Genomic DNA, 22,584 nt, shown 5'->3' on the forward strand with positions numbered 1-22,584 from the left:
TATTGTTGAACTAAATGTAATTCCATAATCAACAGGTACTTTGAAGGATCTCAGAGATTGAGGAGGTTGATGGAGAGCTAGATAAACACGGAGGTTCACCTGATCACATGATGATCCGGTGTCTGTTGAAACCCTCAACTATACCTTATGGGCAACAACCTAGGAATGGGCTCTTTCAGGCGTAGTGACCAGACCACAACTGTAACCAAATGAGTCTTGCTGACTCTGGCATGACCAGAAATCATAATTTAGTCGGACACCTCATACTCAAGCATGTTGGCAACTGAATTCTGGCTTTTTTGTGAATGAATAACATTTAAGAATACTGGTACACAATTTTATTATATACTAGGGATGAATGATACATGAATCATATCATTTATCTGCTGATATTAAAGATTATTAAATGAATGAAAAACTTCAAGGAGGCATTAGGGAAACTTGCTCTGATTGGTTATGTGGATCCAGTTGTGGGGTCAGTGTTGCATTTGACAAAGATCACACCGACACAGTAAGTAACATCAACTTATCTAATCTTTTTCACTTCACTTCTCTGTCTTCAGACCCCAGTAGACGAACAAATACATTGGTCAGGCATGACAGAATTCTTTCAGCACAATCAAACTCGATGCATCACTGAACACTAACTCATTGCATTATCAAACAACACGTGTGAGAACACAACAGTCAGGGTACTTTCCATTGTTAGAGGTGGAAACAAGTAAGAAAACACCACATTTAATCAACATACTCTACAGTAAATGCCTGCAAAACTGGACAAATATCATCCAATACATCTTACAGAAAAAGCATTTAGGGATGCTGAACATCTGAGCATTAAAAAAAAAAGACAATTGTTTTTGTCACTCTTAGAGAAACGTGTTTATGCCAAGATGGTTTTACTTAAAGCTTTTTCTTGTATTACAGAGGGTTCCACTACAAGTGTTAAAACAGCTGGAGGCTCAAACAGGAAAACAAGTTCATCCACTTTTTGACTATGTGGAATCAGCACTGGTAACAATGCATGACACAACTTTATTATAAGAGTAATACAGAACAAATATACACCAATGTTCAAATATATATTATATTCTAATATAATATATATTCTTATATGACTATATATGTAGTAGGCTACATATACCATATATATGTATACATTACATTTAATGTAATGTCTTTTTATGTCTGTTTTTGGTGTACAGGAGCAGTTCTGGCTTTCATGTTGGGTCTAGATCGTGTCTCTTTAGATGAATGTAAAGGGATGTATCGTCGTTTTGGTTTAGATGTTTTTATGTAGGCTGCAAAATATCATCAGTAAATGAGGAGATATGTCCTTGCTAGTGACAAGATTGTGAAGGGCTGTGTTTTTGAAAAGATACAAATCATTGTTAGAGAAGTTATCACATATAAACAGCCGTTTTACACTGAATTGAACACTTCTGCCAATGTAAATTCTGTATGAATGCCAATATTTATTTCTTTATTTCTATTTTTAGGTTTATTAAATTTAAGTTTAAAGCATCACTAATGTATAATCACTGGTTTATGATTTTTTTTTTTTTTTTACTATTTCTAAATAAGATGAAAGCACCTAGCAGATTAAAGTTAAAATTAAAATTTCTGGTGATTTTAATACTAATGAAGCTCAGACTATAAAAATAATGGGAGAAAAGTGGAAATGGGGTGGGTTTTACATTTAAGCTTCACAGGATTGATTTAAAAAAAAAAATTAAAAAAAACTTTGGTTTTGAAATACCTTTGATATTCTTTACTAGTATTATTATAAAGATGATAGAGACATACATAGAGACAGATTGTGACCATTTCCTTAAAATATACAATTCTGGAATCACTAGTGTTTTCAATGCTTGAACCGAAAAAGCTACACATTGCTCATGTGACTAGAAGTGACTAGGACACCAGTCATGAGCACTATTTGTTATTTTGGACAGTTGTGCAAATTTGTCCCTCTGAGAAGTTATTTAGTTATTTTACTTCAACCTCTGCTTTAAAAAAAGAAAACTGGTGAACTCTTTTTATCATAAGATTTTTAGACAGAGTGTAATGGTGGCTTAGGAGACAAAACATGGTCAAGCATGTAATAGTGATGCTTTTGTCAATTAAAAACAGACCGCAGAGGATCCTCCATCCCAAGCCATTGAAATGTCAACTCGGGTAAGAGAAAAACATATATATCATTGAAGGAATTGATGCAAAAAAAAAAAAAAATATATATATATATATATATATATATATATATATATGTATATATATATATATATATATATGTATATATATATATATATATATATACACACACACACACTTACATAAAATGATTTTTATTCTTTAATGTTAACATTTGTATATTACTTTTTTATTTTTATAATTTGAAGTGGTTTCCACTTTGACTGGCTGTAAAAACAGTGATCTCACTGTCAGTAAAACAACAAATCTTTCATTATAATGTCATCCTCACTCTGACTTGAGCTGAGAGCTGTGAGTCAGCTGCTTCGTCTGAATTATGCTTGTCATTGAAGACAGTGTCGACAACACAGACAGATATAAACCTGTTTATGAGCCTCCTGAAGGGACTGTTATAGATATGAACATAAAGAATTGTGCATAGGAAAAAAAATGGCTAACTGTAAAATGAGTTTACATTCATTCATTTTTCGCCTTGAGACCACTCACTAATCTTTATTATTATTTTATCTTTATTGAAAAAAAAACTTAGTTTGGCAATTTATGGCTTCGCTAATGTAAATGCAACAAGATAACAAATCAGATAATAAAATAAAGACTTTTGAATGGTACTAAAACTCCTCATTATTAGTCAAAACTGACATTCCTTAATATTTTATAACAAAATCTGTTATTTTGTAGTTTAGTTTATCATCTTACAAGTTAACCAGCATATGTTCTTCCAAACAAGCTGTAGTGCCACTTTAAGGCTGAACTGATGAAACCCTCAGAGATATACTGTCTGAACAGAGTCAGCTTACTGTGTCCATGTGGACAGAGCTTTCATTGTCCCGTCTCTGGAGGAAGTGGTTCATTCGGGCTGGTGTCCTGCGCTGTACAGTTTGGTGCTTGGCACTGCAGTGCTGTTGATGTCATACTGAAGCGCTGAGGAAAACATGACCAGAATTAGATCATACTTATGTCTCTGTTCACTAAGTGAGCTGACACTAGAACTTTTTTGTTCTTTCATTGTATTAGCTCATCTGTGGAGTGTACAGTAAGACCGTACTGGCATATTGCAGTTTATGCGTCCCTGGATGCCTGAGCCGATGTGGGCTGGGAATGTGTTTCTGTGGTTGAGATCCTGTTTCCACCCACATCTCCTCTCCTGAGTCAACCTCTGCCCCCTGGGACGCTGTTGTGACATGGACTTCATTCACCTGTTTCTGTTTTTGAGCATGATGACTATACCTAGTTTAATGCTTTATACAGTAAATGTATAGTAATGCTTTATACAGTAAAAATTTAAAGTATACAAAAGAGTATCAGTTCATTAGAAGATGATTTAAATCCCTTTTAGATGGAGTCATGAGTCACATGGCTGCATTTTAATTTCACTGAGAAACAAACATTTAATTCATTAAGAGTTAGCTTAGTTTTTCAGGACCAAACAAGGAGACCCACACATTGATGTCATAATCAGAAAGAATGCAAAATATCTTTCAGCTGAGTTTGGCTATTTATGGCGTAAGGGGCTTTTGCTAATGTAAATTTGGGAATATAATTAATAAAAGGTCAGATAATAAAATATAGACTTGTATTCTTGAATTACTATTTTTACAATAAATCCTTTGCCTCTATAACTAACATGAATATAGAATTTTTTTTCCATACTGAGAGAGAGAGAGAGAGAGACGTCATTCGTGGTTCATGGGTAGAGTGGGCAAATAGATGAAGACAATCAAGAGACTGAGAGAGAGAGAGAGAGAGAGAGAGAGAGAGAGAGAGAGAGAGAGAGAGAGACGTCATTTGTGGTTCATGGGTAGAGTGGGCAGATGAAGACAATCAAGAGGAACATTAGTTGGAGAGGTGTACATTACAGAAGACATCTGCTTGGATTGGCATTGTTTTGGACTTATCTGAATGCAAAAGATACATTTGAGATTGGAATTACATTTTTTTAATTATGGGGCAATGACAGATTAATATTACCACAATGAGGAAACACACTGCAGGCCTGATATAAAAGGTAAGAATCTCCAATGTGATATTTGTATAATATCCATATAACTTTGATATCTGTTTGTTTTTATTTTAGTGAATTTAATGATTTTGTGAATCCTTGATACTCCAGTTTAGCTAGTTTGTGTAATTACAGACATTGTTTTCCCAGTTTAGGACATTTATACAAACTAGGCTTTATATAAACTAAGCTATTTTACAAACACATATGCATTGTGTATGTATATCGTAATTAATTAATCTGGCAAAGGAGTTGAATAGCTTATATTCATGTTGTCGGTCTTTTATCTCTCTCGGTTTCTTTTAAAAATATATTAATATAATCGTATATTAAACATACATGTAATGAAAATACGTATAGGTTTTAAAATACAAAAATAAACGTGTTTGTGGCTGTTCTAGATGTAACAATCATTGACGCAGTAGGATTACGCACAAGCTCCGGAGGTGCGTGAATGCAAATAGCTCTGATGTGGGGAGCGAATCACAGTTGTCGAAAGCAGAAGAGGGCGGGGACTTAAAATAATACCATTGGTTAATTTGCATATGGATTAGTTTTGGTTAGCTTGCTTCATTAGGGCTTTATCAACTAGCGCTTTCAGAGTTTACCGTTAACCTCTACGCAACTCGTAGAAAACAGAAGCCTTAATAATTATGAAAACAGATAGTTATGAATGAACAAACACAGAGGTTCAAGGCTAGCATATGCTGGGAAATACTAAGAGTAGGTTGTAGTTATCTTGGTAATGTTACCGGTGCTAGTATTTTCTCTGTTGTCAGAAGAACACTGTAAGGCAGAGGCTGTTCAAAGCAGAGATGAGAGCTCTGAAGTGTTGGAGGATTCCTGCCATTCTTACTATCCTACAGCAAACATGGATTTTAGCCATGGAAATTCCTCCTGATGGTGAGGAACTTGTCCACAGCTGGCCTTGTAATCAGAGTTCATCTTAATCTCATATTTTATCAATTTAATTCCTTTAACATTCTTTTTTTTATGTGTGCTGTATATCCTCACAGTCAGGCAGCCTCCGATGATCATTAAAGAGAGTCCTCAAGACCACATAGTAGATCCAGTTGACCCCATTATAGTGGAGTGTGAAGCAACGGGGAATCCACCCCCAGTGTAAGCATCCAACAACATTTACTGTCACACAATGTGATTTATATAATTATACATGTCAATTTGGATTGTATAGATATTTCCTATGATTTGCTTTTGTTTGGTTGTTTAAAAAGTGCTAAAATATCGACTGATTGCAATGTAAAATGCATGTGTTTTTAAATGACTATGTACAGTTGTGTTAAAAAAGTGTAATTGACAGATGACACTTATTGCACATAGCTTCACATGGACACGTAATGGAGTGTACCTGAATGTGGCTCGAGATCCTCAGGTCAGCATGAAGTGGCGTTCTGGCACATTACAGATTTTCTTCTGGGGTCGTCCTGATGACTATGAGGGTGTCTATCAGTGCACGGCGACTAATGAGTTTGGCTCTGCTCTGTCCAGTTACATCAATCTGCGTGTCTCCAGTAAGCCCGTACACAGCATGCAATTGCTAATACACAGCAAAAGCATTTGGTCAATGGGCTTTTAAACATGTGATTTTTTTTTTTATCAGAGGCCCGTACCTGGTTGAAGGAGTATCTTGAGCCAGTCTCAGTGGTGGTTGGACTTCCTCTCATCCTTTCCTGCAATCCTCCTGTAGGTCCACCAAAACCTGACACTTATTGGCTGAACAGCAGTAAGTGTCCGACTCATATGTTTCTGATATGAAAGATAAAATGATCTAAAGTTGCTTTGGGAGCATCAGAGTCAGTGCTAAGTTGTACTAAGATGTACACTGCTGCTTAAAACTTTGGGGTCAGTAGGATTTTTTATTTATTTATTTTAGTTAGTTAAAATGAAAGTTTTTTAGAAGTTAAAGTTATGATGTCACAAAGATCTTCTGAAGTTTCTTCTGAAGAATTATAAAAAATGTACTGTTGTTTTCACTAAATTATTAAGCAGCAAAGCAGTTTTCATTGACTACTAAAGGATCATTTGACACTAAAGCCCAAAGTAATAGCTGCTGAAAATTCCTGCCATTACAGGAATACATTTCATGTTTTCTATATGAATATATTTTAAAATGTATTTTTAATTGTAATAATTTCAACTTTTACTGTATATTTGATTAAATAAATGCATAAGATAATTATTTAAAAAACATAAAAATATCTTACAGAGCCCACACTTTTGAATGGCAGTGTATCTGTAAAACGAATCTTCAATTTAACGGTTATGATTGTTGAAACTTTAAGCCTTTAAATATACTGGCAATATTTTTTATCCAAGTTCATCTTTGCTCCATAGCCATGGTACCAATCCGTCAGGACCGTCGAGTATCAAAGGCAGAGAATGGAGATCTGTACTTCTCTAGTATCGTAGAAGAAGATTCTCTTACAAACTATGTCTGTGTCGCCCGCTTCCCCTTCACAAACACCATCCAGCAGAAACCGCCCCTCATCCTGCAGGTGCTCACAGGTCTGTGTTTGAGCAGTTATTATTATTCTGCTTTAGAGTTAATCATTAAGCAAATCTGTCTTAATATTTTCTCTCGTGCCTATGTCTGTGTGTGTTCAGTTGAGGAAGAGCCATGATTTAAACCATCTAACAGTCTAATGCCATGGTGAGTTAGGACTCTTTCTTATGCCTTTTTTCATTGTAAACACTCAACAGACCTTACTGATCCACTAACTATTCACCTCTGCTTTGGCCAGGTTTGTAAAGTGTGAAGTTGTCTATCAAATTTGTGATATTTTATGTCTATGTAGCTCGCATGGCAGCCCATACGGCACCCAAGTTTCTGAAACCCAGAGGAACCACCAGCACAAGCATTGCGATGCTGGGCGAAGAGCTTATTTTGGAGTGTTTTGCTGCTGGAGTGTGAGTTTTAAAATCATTCTGATGACACATCTGTTTTCTGTGAGCAGTTGATTATTTGATTGCCTTGTTGTGAAACCCGCTTTTAACTTTTAACCATTAGTAACTTTTTCTATCTTTTTTTCTTGTAGTCCAGCTCCCTCCATCAAATGGACTAAAGATTGGGTGGAGATGTCCATGACGGGAAAGAAGTTGGAGAACTTCAATAAGACGCTTAGAATAAAGAACGTCTCTATGGATGATGGAGGAGACTACATCTGCACTGCTTCAAACAGGATGGGCAGCCTGGACCATGTCATCACTGTCAGGGTCAAATGTAGAATACTTTTCTTGAACAATAATATAATATGGCATATATTCAATCAATGATAAACAGATTTTCAATCACACAAATATATACTAAAACATAAACTTATGGAACAATGTGAAGATCAATAAATAATGATACATTTTATTTTAATTATTACTTAAAGAATGGCAAAATCAAGATGACTATCTATTCTCAATTCTCTTTCCACCTCTTGCTATCTGCAGCGGTTCCGTTCTGGATGGAGAAGCCTGAGAGTCTGGTTTTGTCTCGTGATGACAGTGGTAGTATAGTTTGTAGAGCTGATGGGATTCCTCGACCACAGATACAGTGGCTGGTTAATGGAGAGCCAATCAGTGGTGAGAAAAACAACAGCGTCATTTACTACCAAGTGCACTGCCCAGCTTTTTAATGCTCACTTTTTCTGTGTTTATTTTAGATACTCCTAATATTTTAGATGCTCCTAAGAGTCCAGGCAGACAGGTTTCAGGAGACACTTTGACGTTCGGGGCTGTGGTTCCAGACAGCGCTGCTGTGTTCCAGTGCAACGCTTCAAACCAGTACGGCTATATCATGGCCAACGCTTTCTTGGCTGTAATGGGTAAGAGCTAGAAGAGGCTGAGAATGAAAAATACTGGCATTTACATGCACCATCAGCTATTACTTGCAAATTTACTCTGTTTACTCTGCAGATATGAAACCTCGCCTGTTAGTTCCCAGAGAGGAACTCATTAAAACAACAGAAGGCAATAATACTCATTTAGACTGCCCATATTTTGGCTCTCCAAAACCTGATCTGCGGTGGTAAATATATTGTCTTACTATCATTTACATTCATCATCCAAATGAGTTTGGTAAGTTGTAAGAACAGTAACATGTAAGGAGTTTTAACTTTTGAACTGTCACAAATACAAGCATAAAAACAGGAAATATGTCTGTTGTGATGGTGTGAATAAATTATAGTAATAGTATATAGTAATTGCATAAAAGATTTCAAAACGTAAGTGCACATAAAGTTTCCAATCGATGTGTGTATAGGTCAAAAGGAGGACTAGGTACCTTAGAGGGAAGTCGGCATAGGATTCTTCCAAATGGTACACTGGAAATCAGAAACACAAAGCTACAAGATCAAGGAAGCTATGTTTGTGTTGCAAGCAACGTCATTGGACGAGATGAGAAGGAGGTCCAACTAGAGGTCAAAGGTCAGTACCTGGAAAAGTAACTGCTTTGAAATTTCTAATTAAAGTACCTTTATTTCATATGCACCAATGTCCATTTTAAACATTTAAACATGATTATGGTTTATCATCCAAAAAAGGAAAAAGCTTTTGCTTTATAGATTCTAGATTCTCCATACTTTACTCATATGTTTTGTATATCATTATAATGCAGGTTGATCTGCTTTTTAAAATATTAACTTATTTTTATTTTATAGAGCCCATTAAAATTGTCCGTGCGCCACACAATACTATAGTCATAAGAGGAAGTCTGGCTCGCTTTGATTGCAAGATTAAATTTGACTCGACTCTGGATGTCACCGTCACTTGGCTTAAAGACAAGAAGTTCTTGATCTTAGGAAGGAGGTAAACACAATTTATTTGTTTTTTTTTTTATCTGGCCAAAAGCATGATGGAAGTGTCATTAACTATTCTAAAGGTTTACTGCATCAAAAGATACTGTATTTGACTGCTTTGTGTCTTATAGGATGACCAAGGATGAGGATTCTCTGAGCATTGCTGATGTGTACAGACGAGATGAAGGCATCTACACCTGCAGGATTAAAAGTGAACTGGAGGAGGTCACTGCCTCAGCCAAACTCACTGTGATGGGTACCAGCACATATACTGTCTCTACACATGTATACACTATAAACATGAGCACATTGATCATGTATTCTTTTGCTTTTAGATCGTCCAGACCCGCCCAGTGACCTAGAGATATCAGACCCATCAGAGAGGAGCGTTAGACTCACCTGGGTACCAGGACTGAGCAACCACAGTCCTATTAAAGGTACACGAATACACACATCCACACAAACATAGATGCAAACTAAGTCTGTAAGCAATCTAGCCTGACAATGACATAATCTTGAATTAATTCTCTTTTAGAGTACCTGGTTCAGTATACTGAAGATCTCCTTGCAGACTATTGGCTGTTGCCAAGTGGCTGGAAGAACCTGTCCAGCTACCCAGGGAGCCTAAACTCTGTAATTCTACAGCTGACACCATTTGTAGAGTACAGATTCCGGGTCATCGCTGTCAATGGTATAGGTCCCAGTAAACCTAGCTGGCCATCTGAGTACTACCAGACTGGAGGAGCTGGTGGGTCCTTATTCTATTCTATTCTATTCTATTCTGTATTTTTTCAAAAGTTTGGGGTCTGTAATATTTATTTTGTCAATCACAACTACAGTAAAGTCCAATCACAACAAGGATGATTCCTATAATGATAATGAAAAAGATGTAGTTTTACAAAAGGTTTTAAAAAGAGTAGCCAAGTCTACAATATAATAATAACAGCACAGAGGAACAATAATCTTGGAATTACTCTCAGAATGATAAATGATAAAAACGTCAGAATCCACCTCACTTTTAACATTTAAAGGGGGGGTGAAATGCTATTTCATGCATACTGACTTTTTTTACACTGTTAAAGAGTTGGATTCCCATGCTAAACATGGACAAAGTTTAAAAAATTAAGTTGTACATTTGAAGGAGTATTTCTGTTCCAAAAATACTGCTTCCGGTTTGTCACAATTTTCGGAAAGTTTTTTTCGAGTATGGCTCTGTGTGACGTTAGATGGAGTTAGATGGAATTTCCTTATATGGGTCCTAAGGCCACTTCTGCCGGAAGAGTGCACGCTCCAGTATAGCAGAGCACTGAGAGCACAACGGACGTTCACTGATCAGAGCGAGAGCGTAGTGAAAAGTCACAAAAGAAGTGTGTTTTTGGTTGCCAGGGCAAGACAACCCTGCACAGATTACCAAAGAAAAACAGCATTAAGGGACCAGTGGATGGAGTTTATTTTTACAGAGCATCAACGGAGCTGAGCAAGTGTTTTTGTTTGTTCCCTGCATTTCGAAGATGCTTGTTTTACAAACAAGGCCCAGTTTGATGCTGGATTTGCACATCGTTTATTTCTTAAGGATAATGCAGTCCCAATGAAAAAGGGTCACGATCGTGTGTTGGAACCGCATGCGGTGAGTAAAAATGCTTCAAATATCTCTGTGTTGCTAACTTGGCTATCGGCGTGTAAGCACATCAAGTAAACAACATGCGATGTTGTCATCAAACTGCACTTTCCACATGTACAGCTAAAAAAAAAAAAAAAAAGACGACAAAGTGGAACTTAGTCATTTTCCAAAACCACTAAGCAAATATATACAGTTTCAGTACATACCACATAGAGACGTTGTTGATTATGCTGCTCTTGTTAAATTTCAGCCACTGGATCTGATTCTGGATCATAAATATACGCTGAATCTGACTGTTAGCCATGGTTTGTTTTGGTTGGTTTTGTCCACAAGGTAATGTCACAGCTTCCAAACGCTCTCAACGCAAAAGCCTACTCACGCTCGTGATTCTTTAGCTCCGCCCACACGTCACGCCTCCAGCCGGTCGTGTTTTTCCGGGAAAAATTGGTACAGATTATCTTTCTCTTATGAATAAAATAAAACTAAAGACTTTTTGGAGTTATGATGGATGCAGTACTACTCTACAGGTACTCAAGATTAACAGGATATTGAGTGAAAACGAGCATTTCACCCCCCCTTTAAAGGGTTAGTTCACCCAAATAGCAAAATTATGTCATTTAATAACTAGCACTCATGTTGTTCCAAACTCGTGAGACCTCCGTTCATCTTTGGAACACAGTTTAAAATATTTTAGATTTAGTCTGAGAGCTCTCAGTCCCTCCATTGAAACTATGTGAACGGTATAGGGGTGTCACGATTTCGATTTTAAATTGAAATCGATCGAAATTAAGTCACAGTCTTGAACTTCGAATTAAAAAATGGAATCGTCGATGCTGCCACGCCCCCATGTTGTATGACGGCAAATCAATGACAAAAATAACCGAGCATTCATCTGATGCTGGCGCATGCGCTATATGGCTTCCGCGAGAGGAAAACTGAATCGGATGCGAAGAAACGGGAGCCCGCAAGCTCATTTCAAACTCTCGCGCGCCCGTGACATGTACTCGGGGGGCAAGGAACTCGGCCCGGAAGTTGAAGTCGGGTGGGGGCTGCCATCTTTTAGCAGAACTTCACTTGCGTTAGCATTCCCATTGACTCCCATTCATTTTGGCGTCACTTTGACAGCGAATAACTTTACATCTGAGGCGTTTAAAGACTCCATTTGTCCATTATTTATTTCTAAAGATACACGACAATGTATAAAGGGCTCCATTACCTTCTATGTTATATTATGGCCCCGTATAAACAGTTTTTGTAAAAAAATAGGCTAACGATTGCGTCATGACCACTCGGCTCTCTGTCGCATTACCGTACAGACAGGAGGAGAAGCTCGCAGGCAATTAACTTAATATGATTAAGTTTACATTTTAAAATACTATACAAAATAATTTATCACAATACTTACTCCTGCTCACTCACGCCAAAGAACTCCCCGCTCAAGCTCGCCGTCTCTGCAAGATTAACGATGGCAGTTTGCATGCACAGCCACTTAGAAGACTTGCATCTGTCAGACAGGTTGCTGACGTCATCAAGCTTCGTTTGAGTCTGCGCGTCAGAAACAGAAGTGCTAAAAACCGCAAAAAATGGGCTTCACTTGTCTCAATTGAGTTCCAATGGGGTCGCTGTGTCCATTTCTTTTACTGTCTATGCATGTGTCATGATTCTGCCCTTGTGTCCTTGATTTTTCCTAGTCTTGAGGCAGGATCATGGCAGACCCGTGTTTTGTGTACAAGCACATGGCCTTGTCTTTGGGCCATGTGCTTGTGTTGTCTCGTTCCCTTGCCCCGCCCCCCTTATTATCCTTGTCTTGTTGTGATTGCCTTATCTGTGCCACCTGTTGTCTCTTGATTAGTTCCCCTATTTAGATCCCCTAGTGTGCTCTGTCTTTTGTCGGTTCATTGTTCCTCACCTGTGATTGTGATTTGTACCTGTACCTCAATTGTGAGTGTTTCTCAGATGTGTTCCTACCTGTCAGCCTCGTGAAAGAAGTATTCCCCTTTGTGAGATTGTATCCTGTATAGCCGTGAGTGTTATTTGTAGTTAGTGTTCTCCTGTCTTGAGTCTTTGTTTATCTCGTCTAGTCAGTCTATTTAGTATTTGCTGTATCTGCCCTAGTCCTGTTTTCCCCCTCGTGGGTTTTGTTTTCCCCTTTTTGTAAATAAAACCCTTGTTTTGTGATTCCCTGTCTGCACTTGAGTTCCTCCCTTGCCTAACCCTGACAGAATGAACCGACCAAGATGGAACTCAGCAGACAGGAGGCAATGCTGGATGTCATCAGCCAGCAAGCGAGATGGTTTTGAGGGCTCTCGCCTAGTGGTGTTCCGGGGGACCAGGGGAGGTCGTTCCGGAGCAAGCGGTCGAGAGGAGGAGCCACAGAGGTCCCCTCCACCTACCCAGCTGCCAACGATCCCAGAGGGTCGTGTCCTGGCCGTGGCAACCCTGGGGGATCAGGCAAGTCCCTCCCAAGATCCTGGGGCACCTCCCACTACCTTAAGTCTCCCCAACAAGCGAGGGAGACGGTTTTCATGGGAGTCAGCTTCAGAGTCTTCGGCGTCCGAGGCTGCCCTGCCCGAGACCAAACTCCCCCAACCCGCCTCTGACCCAGCTGTAGCCTCTGCACCGCGCCCGAGGAGGAAGAGGAAGAAGGGGCCTGCCGGTCCTGTGACCCTGTCTCCTCCCGAGCCAGCAGCGGTGAGCGCTGGCATGCCTGTGCCAGCAGCGGAGAGAGCTGGCGTGCCCGAGCCAGCAGCGGTGAGCGTGCCCGAGCCAGCAGCGGTGAGCGTGCCCGAGCCAGCAGCGGTGAGCGTGCCCGAGCCAGCAGCGGTGAGCGCTGGCGTGCTCGAGCCAGCAGCGGTGAGCGTGCCCGAGCCAGCAGCGGTGAGCGCCGGCGTGCCCGAGCCGGCAAAGAAGAGAGCTGTATGCAGGTCTGCAGTCGTGAGAGCGGAGGAGAGTGCCGCGGCCGACTCTGCAGCAAAGACTCTAGTACAGTCTGTCTCATCTCGTAAGGAGATGCCAATTATCCTAGCTGCTAAAGCCTTCTCCGATTATTTGTCTAGTCTTGTCCAGATCCTAGAAGTCCCCGTCAGTCCTGTCTTGTCCCCTGACCGAGTCCCCAGAAATCCCGAGTGTCCAGCCGTCATTGCCCCGTGTCCCGTGAGTGTTGCCCCGTGTCCCGTGAGTGTTGCCCCGTGTCCAGCTGATATTGCCCCGTGTCCTGTGAGTGTTGCCCCGTGTCCAGCTGATATTGCCCCGTGTCCTGTAGATGTTGCCCCGTGTCCAGTGAATGTTGCCCCGTGTCCCGTAGATGTCCCGTGTCCTGTTGTCCCCCCGTGTCCAGTAGATGTTGTCCCCCCGTGTCCAGCTGTCGTCTCCCCGCGTCCCGTAAGTGTTGCCCCGCGTCCCGTGTCTGCTCCTGTCATGTCCTCTGTCAGTTGTCCAGAGACCTCTCCCCACCCCTCTCCACCCAGACCTGCCCGGACCCCTCGTCGTCAGCCTTCGTCCCGTCCTCCTAAAACTCCTGCCCCACCCACTCACCCTGGTCTGTCCCCCATGAACTTTGTGGTCCCACCCCCTCCCCTTCCCTGTTTGTTTTTTTTGATATGTCACCCTAACCCTGCCATTGTGTATTCATGTTTGCCTTTGTTATTATTTGTCATGTCTTGTTGGTTTGTGTCTGTGTCCCAGTCTGTCATGTCAGTCATGTCCCGTGTTTGATGTTCCCTTGAGGAGCGTCTGGAAGCCGCTCCTTAAGGGAGGGGTTCTGTCATGATTCTGCCCTTGTGTCCTTGATTTTTCCTAGTCTTGAGGCAGGATCATGGCAGACCCGTGTTTTGTGTACAAGCACATGGCCTTGTCTTTGGGCCATGTGCTTGTGTTGTCTCGTTCCCTTGCCCCGCCCCCCTTGTTATCCTTGTCTTGTTGTGATTGCCTTATCTGTGCCACCTGTTGTCTCTTGATTAGTTCCCCTATTTAGATCCCCTAGTGTGCTCTGTCTTTTGTCGGTTCATTGTTCCTCACCTGTGATTGTGATTTGTACCTGTACCTCAATTGTGAGTGTTTCTCAGATGTGTTCCTACCTGTCAGCCTCGTGAAAGAAGTATTCCCCTTTGTGAGATTGTATCCTGTATAGCCGTGAGTGTTATTTGTAGTTAGTGTTCTCCTGTCTTGAGTCTTTGTTTATCTCGTCTAGTCAGTCTATTTAGTATTTGCTGTATCTGCCCTAGTCCTGTTTTCCCCCTCGTGGGTTTTGTTTTCCCCTTTTTGTAAATAAAACCCTTGTTTTGTGATTCCCTGTCTGCACTTGAGTTCCTCCCTTGCCTTACCCTGACAGCATGTACTCTGCGTGCAATAAAAGCCCTCGCGCGCGTGCGCATTCCCCACATCCTCGCGCTCGATCATCTCACCTCTGCTCGCGCAAACAATTTTATTTTTGTCAGTCGTGGGGCGGGGCTTGCTGTTTTAGTTGTTATCTCAAATGTCATTGGTTATTCCCCTTTTCCTAAAGTCAGTATTCGACGCCTGTTAGAAAATGATTAATAATTCACTTGACTTGACCCATGACTTCATCAGTGGACCAGATACATGCGAGTAATCATTTCTTTTGCTTGTTTAATTTTATTTTTGTCTTTAATGTAATTTAATGCATTGTTTATAGAGTAGATCTTTTGTAGATACTTGATTAACTGGAATTCTTCTGATTGCTAGTGATTGCAGTCTTGTAATAAGAGATACACATATTTTACAGACTGTAATGATGCACACACACATACTGTTCATACATATATATATATATATATATATATATATATATATATATATATATATATATATATATAAATCTAAATGAATGACAGTGAAGTGTTTAACAAGTGTTTTATCTTTAATCTTTTAAATAGATACATCGTAATATTTGAAGGTTAGTTTAGTCATTTTTTATTGTTTTTGTTTGTTTTGTTATGAACTTGAATGTCATCTTTTGTGACTGCACTTACAAAAGAGAAACTGGATGGCAGTTTATTTTAAGTTTTCAATTGACTAAAGATATAAGTTATTGTTACATTGTTGTTAATAAAAGTTTTAAATTTGACAGTGTAATGTGGTACATTGCAAACAAAGGTCAGATATTATATTACATAAAAGTCTAGTTTGAAAAATGACAATCTGTGCTTTAAAGAGAATAAATGTAAAAATCGAGAATCGAATCGAACCGTGACCTTAGAATCGAAAATGCAATCGAATCGAGGATTTGGAGAATCGTGACACCCCTAGAACGGTATACTGTCCTAGTCCAGAAAGGTAAGAAAAACCGCATCAAAGTAGTCCATGTGACATCAGAGGGTCAGTTAGAGTTTTTTTGTAGCATTGAAAATACATTTTGGTCCAAAAATAGCAAAAACTCGACTTTATTCAGCATTGTCTTCTCTTCCGTGTCTGTTGTGAGATTTCAAAACAAAGCAGTTTGTGATATCCGGTTCGGGAACGAATCATTCGAACCAGTTCACCAAATCGAAACAGAATACGCATTAATCCACAAATGGCTTAAACTGTTAACTTTTTTAATGTGACTGACACTCCCTCTGAGTTCAAACAAACCAATATCCCGGAGTAATTCATGTACTCAAACAGTACATTGACTGAACTGCTGTGATGAACACAGAGCCGAGGCAAGATAACGAACAAAAGACTGACTCGTTCAGAAGTCAAGAACCGGTTGCATCAGTTTTCGGATCACCAGTAGTTCTTTCAGACAGTTCCATTCAATAAACCGGTTGAAGAAAACGGTTCACCGGTTCTTTTGCGCTCGACCTAATGTCGTCATTGGAGATGATTGCCCTTGATTCAAGTCTTCAGTTTACCCGCGCTCGTAACACCAGCACAGAATCAGTTCAGAATCAATCACCAAAATAATCAGTTCGGTTCAGATCCGCTGTGTGTCAGTCTGCTTCACGCTGAATCACACATGCACAGTATCATCAGCTCCTCGGTTCTCGAATCGGACGCGTCTGACAGAAACGGTTCTTGACGAGTCAGTCTGTTGTTCGGTATCTTGCTCGGCTCGATGTTCATCTTCAGTTCTCTCTTCACAGCAGTTCAGTCAGTGTACTGTTTGAGTACATGAATTACTCCGGGATATTGGTTTGTTTTAACTCAGATGGAGTGTCAGCCACATAAAAAAAGTTAACAGCTTAAGTCATTTGTGGATTAATGTGTATTGGAGATGCAAACCTTTTAAAACGATTCAGTTCGATTTGATGAACTGAATGATTTGTTCCCGAACCGGATATCACAAACTGCTTTGTTTTTAACTCTCTCTCACAACAGACATGGAAGAGAAGACAATGCTGAATAAAGTATTAGTTTTTGCTATTTTTGGACCAAAATTTATTTTTGATGCTTCAAAAACTCTAACTGACCCTCTGATGCCACATAGACTACTTTGATGATGTTTTTCTTACCTCTCTGGACATGGACAGTATACCGTACACACAGCTTCAATGGAGGGACTGAGAGCTCTTGGACTAAGTCTAAAATATCTTAAACGGTGTTCCAAAGATATTTGGAACAACATGAGGGAGAGTTATTAATGACATAATTTTGCTATTTGGGTGAATTAACCCTTTAAAGAGGCAGAAAACAAAATTGCAGCATGTGCTTATTTATAAATAATGTTATCAAATGTTGGTATGGATGCTTATATAACTATCAATATAGTTATCATTCTTGGTGTGAACAGGCCATTATTGTGAAATTGTATTATGTTTTAGAATAGATGTTCTCTATTTTTTATACATTTTTAAATGTAATTTATTTCCGTGATGCAAAGCTAAATATTCAGAAGTCATTATTCTAGTCTTCAGTGTCAAATGATCCTTCGGAAATCATTCTCTTCTGCTGATTTGGTGTTCAGTTAACATTTATTATCAATGTTGAAAACAGTTGTTCTGCTTAATAAATTTGTGGAAACCATGATAAATGTTTTTCAGGATACTTTGATGAATTAAATGTTCAAAAGAAAAGCATTTATTTGAAATACTTTTGAAAAATCTTTTGTAACATGAATGTTTTCTACTGTAATGTTTTATCAATTTAATACATCCTTGCCGAATAACTGTATAATATAATACAATATATTGTACAGTATGTTGAAGTATGTTTTATGTCCTTAGTACCTGATGCCATCCCAAGAAACATCCAAGGAATGGGAAGTGGAGTGTTCCGAAATAACATGGAAATCAGCTGGGAGGTAATGTTCTGATGATTGATGGATAGCAGTCATTTTATTCAGAGTTGTTGACTGTGATATAATCACGTGCATATGATTTATATTAACTGTGATGTTTATGTTGTGTCTGAAGCCACTGGAGTACAGAGAATGGAATGGGCCGAAACTGGGCTACATGGTTTGGTGGAGACGAAGGGATTCAAGGGAAGAGTGGAAGAACTACACAACATACTGGTGGTGTAGCTGCATCATCTATGACACTGACACCTTCACACCCTATGAGATTAAAGTTCAGGCCGTCAACTTCTTCGGCTCTGGCCCAGAATCCCCTGTTGTGATTGGCTACTCTGGGGAGGACCGTAAGATCACATCTACTGAAGTTCTGTTCAGCATACATTAGAAGAAGAGATTCCGGTCAGTGCTTCACTCATATTGGGTTCTCTAACAGGTCCAGTTGCCGCTCCATCTGATCTGAGCGTGTCAGACATTGAGAGCACAAAGCTGATAGTCCATTGGGATCCAGTGGCACGAGCTGACATCATGGGTGAAATAAAAGAGTACAAAGTATGGCTTCTTAGTTGCACAGGTAAGTTCATTCCCTCCCAGTAAATGATATGGGCTGCTGATGGAGCTGTGGTTGGTTTCTCAGGTTTATTACTGGAGAGAGAGCAGTCGTCTGCCCTGGCACATTGTTAGCCGGAGGATTAAGACTAGGAGTTTTAAAGCTAATGGACCTCGTCTGTCTGGAACCCTGACGGATCTTGTACCATATAGTAACTACAGGATGTATATTGTAGTGGCCAATAATCGCTTTGAGGGTCCGCCCAGCAACACCATTGAGTTTCAGACACCTGAAGGAGGTATTAAACTGTCCAGTTAACATTATAACACATCAAACACATGCAGGACATCTTACATGCATCTTCCTTCCCTTCTAGTGCCCTCGATTCCCAGATCATTCAGAATCATGCACCGGCACTATGACACCATTTATCTGGACTGGGAAGAACCTGCAGAACCCAATGGCATTCTGACTGGATATATTCTCAAATATCAGACGTGTACGTGCACTGACTTTATTTTTTATCAATTTAATGCATTCTTGCTAAATAAAATGTTATTGTTTTTAAAACAAATACTAACTATAAACTTTTGAATGGTAGTATATGTGTGAATTATATAAACTATTATCATGACATGCCATCATTTTGACAGTCTCTTAAACTAACATTTAGTTAATTGTGGTAAAAACATTAATAATTAACAGGTTCGATGAACAAAAATGTATGCAAAAATCTAGCATTCCTTAAAATGATGACAGTATATGTAGATTTTCTGCAGCATTTTGTTTGATTTTACAGTTTGTTTATCACTAGAAACTGACTAAATGATTACACAAATCAGAGTTCTAAATGGTACCTAGCCCTACAAGACTGTGCTGATAATTTCTCTGTAGTGAACATCACTCTGGGCGACCGAATCCTGGTTGAATACATTCCTCCTAATATCACATACTTCTCTCTGCGCCGTTTTGACCGTTACACTCGATACAAGTTCTCACTGGCAGCACAAACCGAGACTGGAGTCGGGGAGGCGTTCACAGAGGAATCACCCCATTTTACAACGGAGGGTAAGGTTTCTTCACTTACATTCGTATGATCATTGTTCTGTAAACACAAAATGATTCCTTTCATCTTCTGCATGACTGGCTGTGTGCAAGAACAGAATATACCCGGGATCAAGTGGACATTGTGACGCAGGGTTGGTTCATTGGCTTAATGTGTGCAGTCGCTCTCCTCGTTCTTATCATGCTCATAGTCTTTTTCATCAAGAGGAGCCGAGGAGGAAAGTATGCAGGTGAAGTAGAATTTACTTGAGACAAGTTACATATAATTATTATGCATCATTTATAATATATGTGGCAAAATATATTCTTTTGTTTGGTTGCTTTTGTAAGTGCGGGACAAGAAGGACTTTGCACTGGAGCCAGTGGATGATAGAGAGAATGGAACGTTTGATTACAGGTGACTTTCTGTTTGATTCTGAAAGTTTTCTTAAGTATTTTTACTACAGGCACAGTTTAGTTTCAGTGATGCACTAAAGGGTGAAAAATTAATCAATCAGTCCTATCATTTACATCATAACATAATCACATTAGCACTGTTTTGAAGTATGTACTGTACACCATAATAACTGTTCCATTTTCATCACTCCATCCATCAAACATTTCTCACTTTTGTTATTCCTCCCTTATTTTTGTTTATGACTTTTGCGATTGGACCACTGAAGGTCTCTTGAGAGGTATGAATACCATACATGTGTTATGTCATAAATAACAAGTGTTGATTTATTTTTTTATTATTATTAAAATGTTTTACAACAATAATTAATACAAGAATTCCAGTCTAACGATTTAGCTATTTTTAAAACATTTTTTACACTATTGTTCAAAGGTTTGGGAAACTAATGCTTTTATTTGGCAGGATGCATTAAATTGTTCCAAAAGTAACAGTAAGGCTATTTATAATATAATATAATAATATATATATATATATATATATATATATATATATATATATATATATATATATATATATATATATATATAAAAATGTTCTATTTAAAATAATTGCTTCCCTTTATATCTTTCTATTCATCAAACAATGTATCGCAATTTCCAGAAAAATATCAAGCAGCACAATCGTTTTCAACATTGATAATAATAAGAAATGTTTCTTGAGCAGCAAATCAGTTTATTGGACTGATTTTTGAAGCATCATGTGACAATGAAGACTGGATTCATGATACTGAAAATTCAGTTTTAGCAACATCGTAATAAACATTCTAATAGGACACAATTCTTTTAAATATTGACAATTTTTGAATTTTTGATCAAATAAATGCAGCCTTGGAAGACAGTTCTTTCAAAATCATTTAAAAAATCGCACTGACCACAAACCTTTGAACAGTTTTTTTTAGTTTTTGTTTTTTTATTGGCTACTGTTGTCATATGTTTTATGTTTTGTATGTCATGTTTATGTTTTCTGCTTCACATTATATTAATTGTGACTTCTCTATCAGGATAACACGAGTGTCCACAATGCCCTATACCAGACGGTATGTATCTCTTTAAGTTTTGTTATGAGCATTGTTTGGAATAATGAAGATCCTCTTCCTTGTAAAATTAGTCTCAAATTAATAATTTCCCCCTCAGTGAGGAAGAAGGTCGACAGGGACGCAGTCAAGGTGTGATCGAGCACATTGACAGGAGAACAAACAGTGACGACAGCCTCATGGAGTACTGTGAAGGTGAAGAGATCGAGTTTAATGAGGATGGCTCCTTTATCGGCGAGTACACAGGCGTCAGTAAGAGGAACATGGACAGGAGCCTGTACCAGGACAGCTCTGAGCCCACGTCTCCTGTGGCCATCTACTCTTTTGCTTAGAGCTCATAGTGGGATGCACAAAGTGTCCCATTGAACCATCTTTACACAGATGGACTTGACCTCAAAACACATAACACAAGATTATGATCTTTTTAACCTCTCAGACAGGCTGCAAATGATGCGTAGAGGTGTGTTTTAAAGGTAAACCAGTGTTTCTGCTGATTTACTGTAAAAAGCACCAATCAGATTTTTTTTTTTCAAATCCACAAATCATGTGATTGGAAGCCAAGCAAAGATGCCTTGATGTGTTTATCATGTTGATAAGAAGACTGAAAAGAAACGGCTGATGGAAGCTTGAGTCACTGAACAAGCTTAATATGTTCATTTTATAAAATAACATTCAGGATCCTTTCACACTGATTTACTTACACATATGAAGAGATGTTGATCATCAGAACTCCCACAATGCTTTGTTATTTAACCAGTGTTTGATGTCACTGATAATTGCTACTAATTGGTTTTCAATAGCACCATTTTTACTTTTGTATTTGTGTTTTTGCTGTACTGTAGATCACAGTAATGGACTACAAACCATTTATTCTCACACAGAATACAATCTAATCCTTTGCTTCGTATTATAGTATGTGAACATGATGGCTTTTTTATTTATTTTTTTATTTTCAGTCTAAGAGTACTATCATAAATATAGTAGTTCTTCAGTTTTTAAAATGTATCAAGTGAATTAATGCTTTTGTTGTTACTGAAATAAAGGTTATAAAAGATCACAGTGACCAGGGCCTATCAAGCTCCAAAAAAAGCTAAAACAAGTGATAAAAGCACCTTAAAATGGTCTGTAATGAGTCTTCTGTAGTCATATGACAGATTGGTTTGAGGAACAGACCAAAGTATAATCTTGCCTTCCTCCGAAGCTCACATCTATCCCACAATGGGGGAGTTTTGAGTGTAATGAGTGTAAACAATAACAGTGTTTTCATATTTAAATGAACTGTCACTTTAAGGGCCCGTTATGAGGCTGATAGGTCAATATTCTCCACTAGAGGACAGAGTGAACTGACCAGATTCTAAACACCAGCTCTACCACAAACATGGGCACTCTTTCACAACCTGTAATCAAACATTGAGAAACCACAGTCTCTGTAAATTTTAAATTATGTTAAGTTTTTTTATTATGAAAAAAAAAAAATTCTAACAGTACCAGTGCTGATAATCATGTACATTTACAGTAAGGGTATACAAGTTCAGAGATTTCTTTCATATTTGAGTCACATGTTTGAGAAACATTCATAATACAGCATTCTGTGCAATCATAAAAGGAAGTT

At 38.7% G+C, this 22,584-nt stretch overlaps 1 protein-coding gene across 4 annotated transcripts; it reads left to right on the plus strand.

The window, feature by feature from the left end:
- The first annotated feature begins 3,984 nt into the window (after positions 1 to 3,984).
- On the plus strand, positions 3,985 to 22,035 carry LOC113094769 (neurofascin-like). Of its 4 annotated transcripts, none has more exons than XM_026260431.1 (27): positions 3,986 to 4,216; positions 4,990 to 5,113; positions 5,227 to 5,332; positions 5,552 to 5,742; positions 5,832 to 5,954; positions 6,566 to 6,736; positions 7,027 to 7,138; positions 7,267 to 7,451; positions 7,670 to 7,801; positions 7,882 to 8,043; positions 8,135 to 8,246; positions 8,481 to 8,644; positions 8,878 to 9,025; positions 9,147 to 9,271; positions 9,351 to 9,452; positions 9,551 to 9,763; positions 17,803 to 17,879; positions 17,992 to 18,217; positions 18,307 to 18,422; positions 18,508 to 18,718; positions 18,797 to 18,919; positions 19,315 to 19,488; positions 19,584 to 19,715; positions 19,816 to 19,882; positions 20,148 to 20,159; positions 20,940 to 20,975; positions 21,073 to 22,035. In XM_026260431.1, the coding sequence occupies exons 2-27, from the start codon at positions 5,026 to 5,028 to the stop codon at positions 21,302 to 21,304; spliced, it is 3,540 nt and encodes a 1,179-aa protein (XP_026116216.1). In that variant the 5' UTR covers positions 3,986 to 4,216; positions 4,990 to 5,025; the 3' UTR covers positions 21,305 to 22,035. The 4 variants fall into 4 exon arrangements, with proteins under 4 accessions (XP_026116219.1, XP_026116216.1, XP_026116217.1 ...); XM_026260432.1 differs by having other exon boundaries at positions 4,993 to 5,113; XM_026260434.1 differs by lacking the exon at positions 20,148 to 20,159 and having other exon boundaries at positions 3,985 to 4,216.
- The last annotated feature ends 549 nt before the right edge of the window (positions 22,036 to 22,584 follow it).

This window comes from Carassius auratus, unplaced genomic scaffold, assembly GCF_003368295.1.
Source record: "Carassius auratus strain Wakin unplaced genomic scaffold, ASM336829v1 scaf_tig00215416, whole genome shotgun sequence".
Lineage (NCBI taxonomy): Eukaryota > Metazoa > Chordata > Actinopteri > Cypriniformes > Cyprinidae > Carassius > Carassius auratus.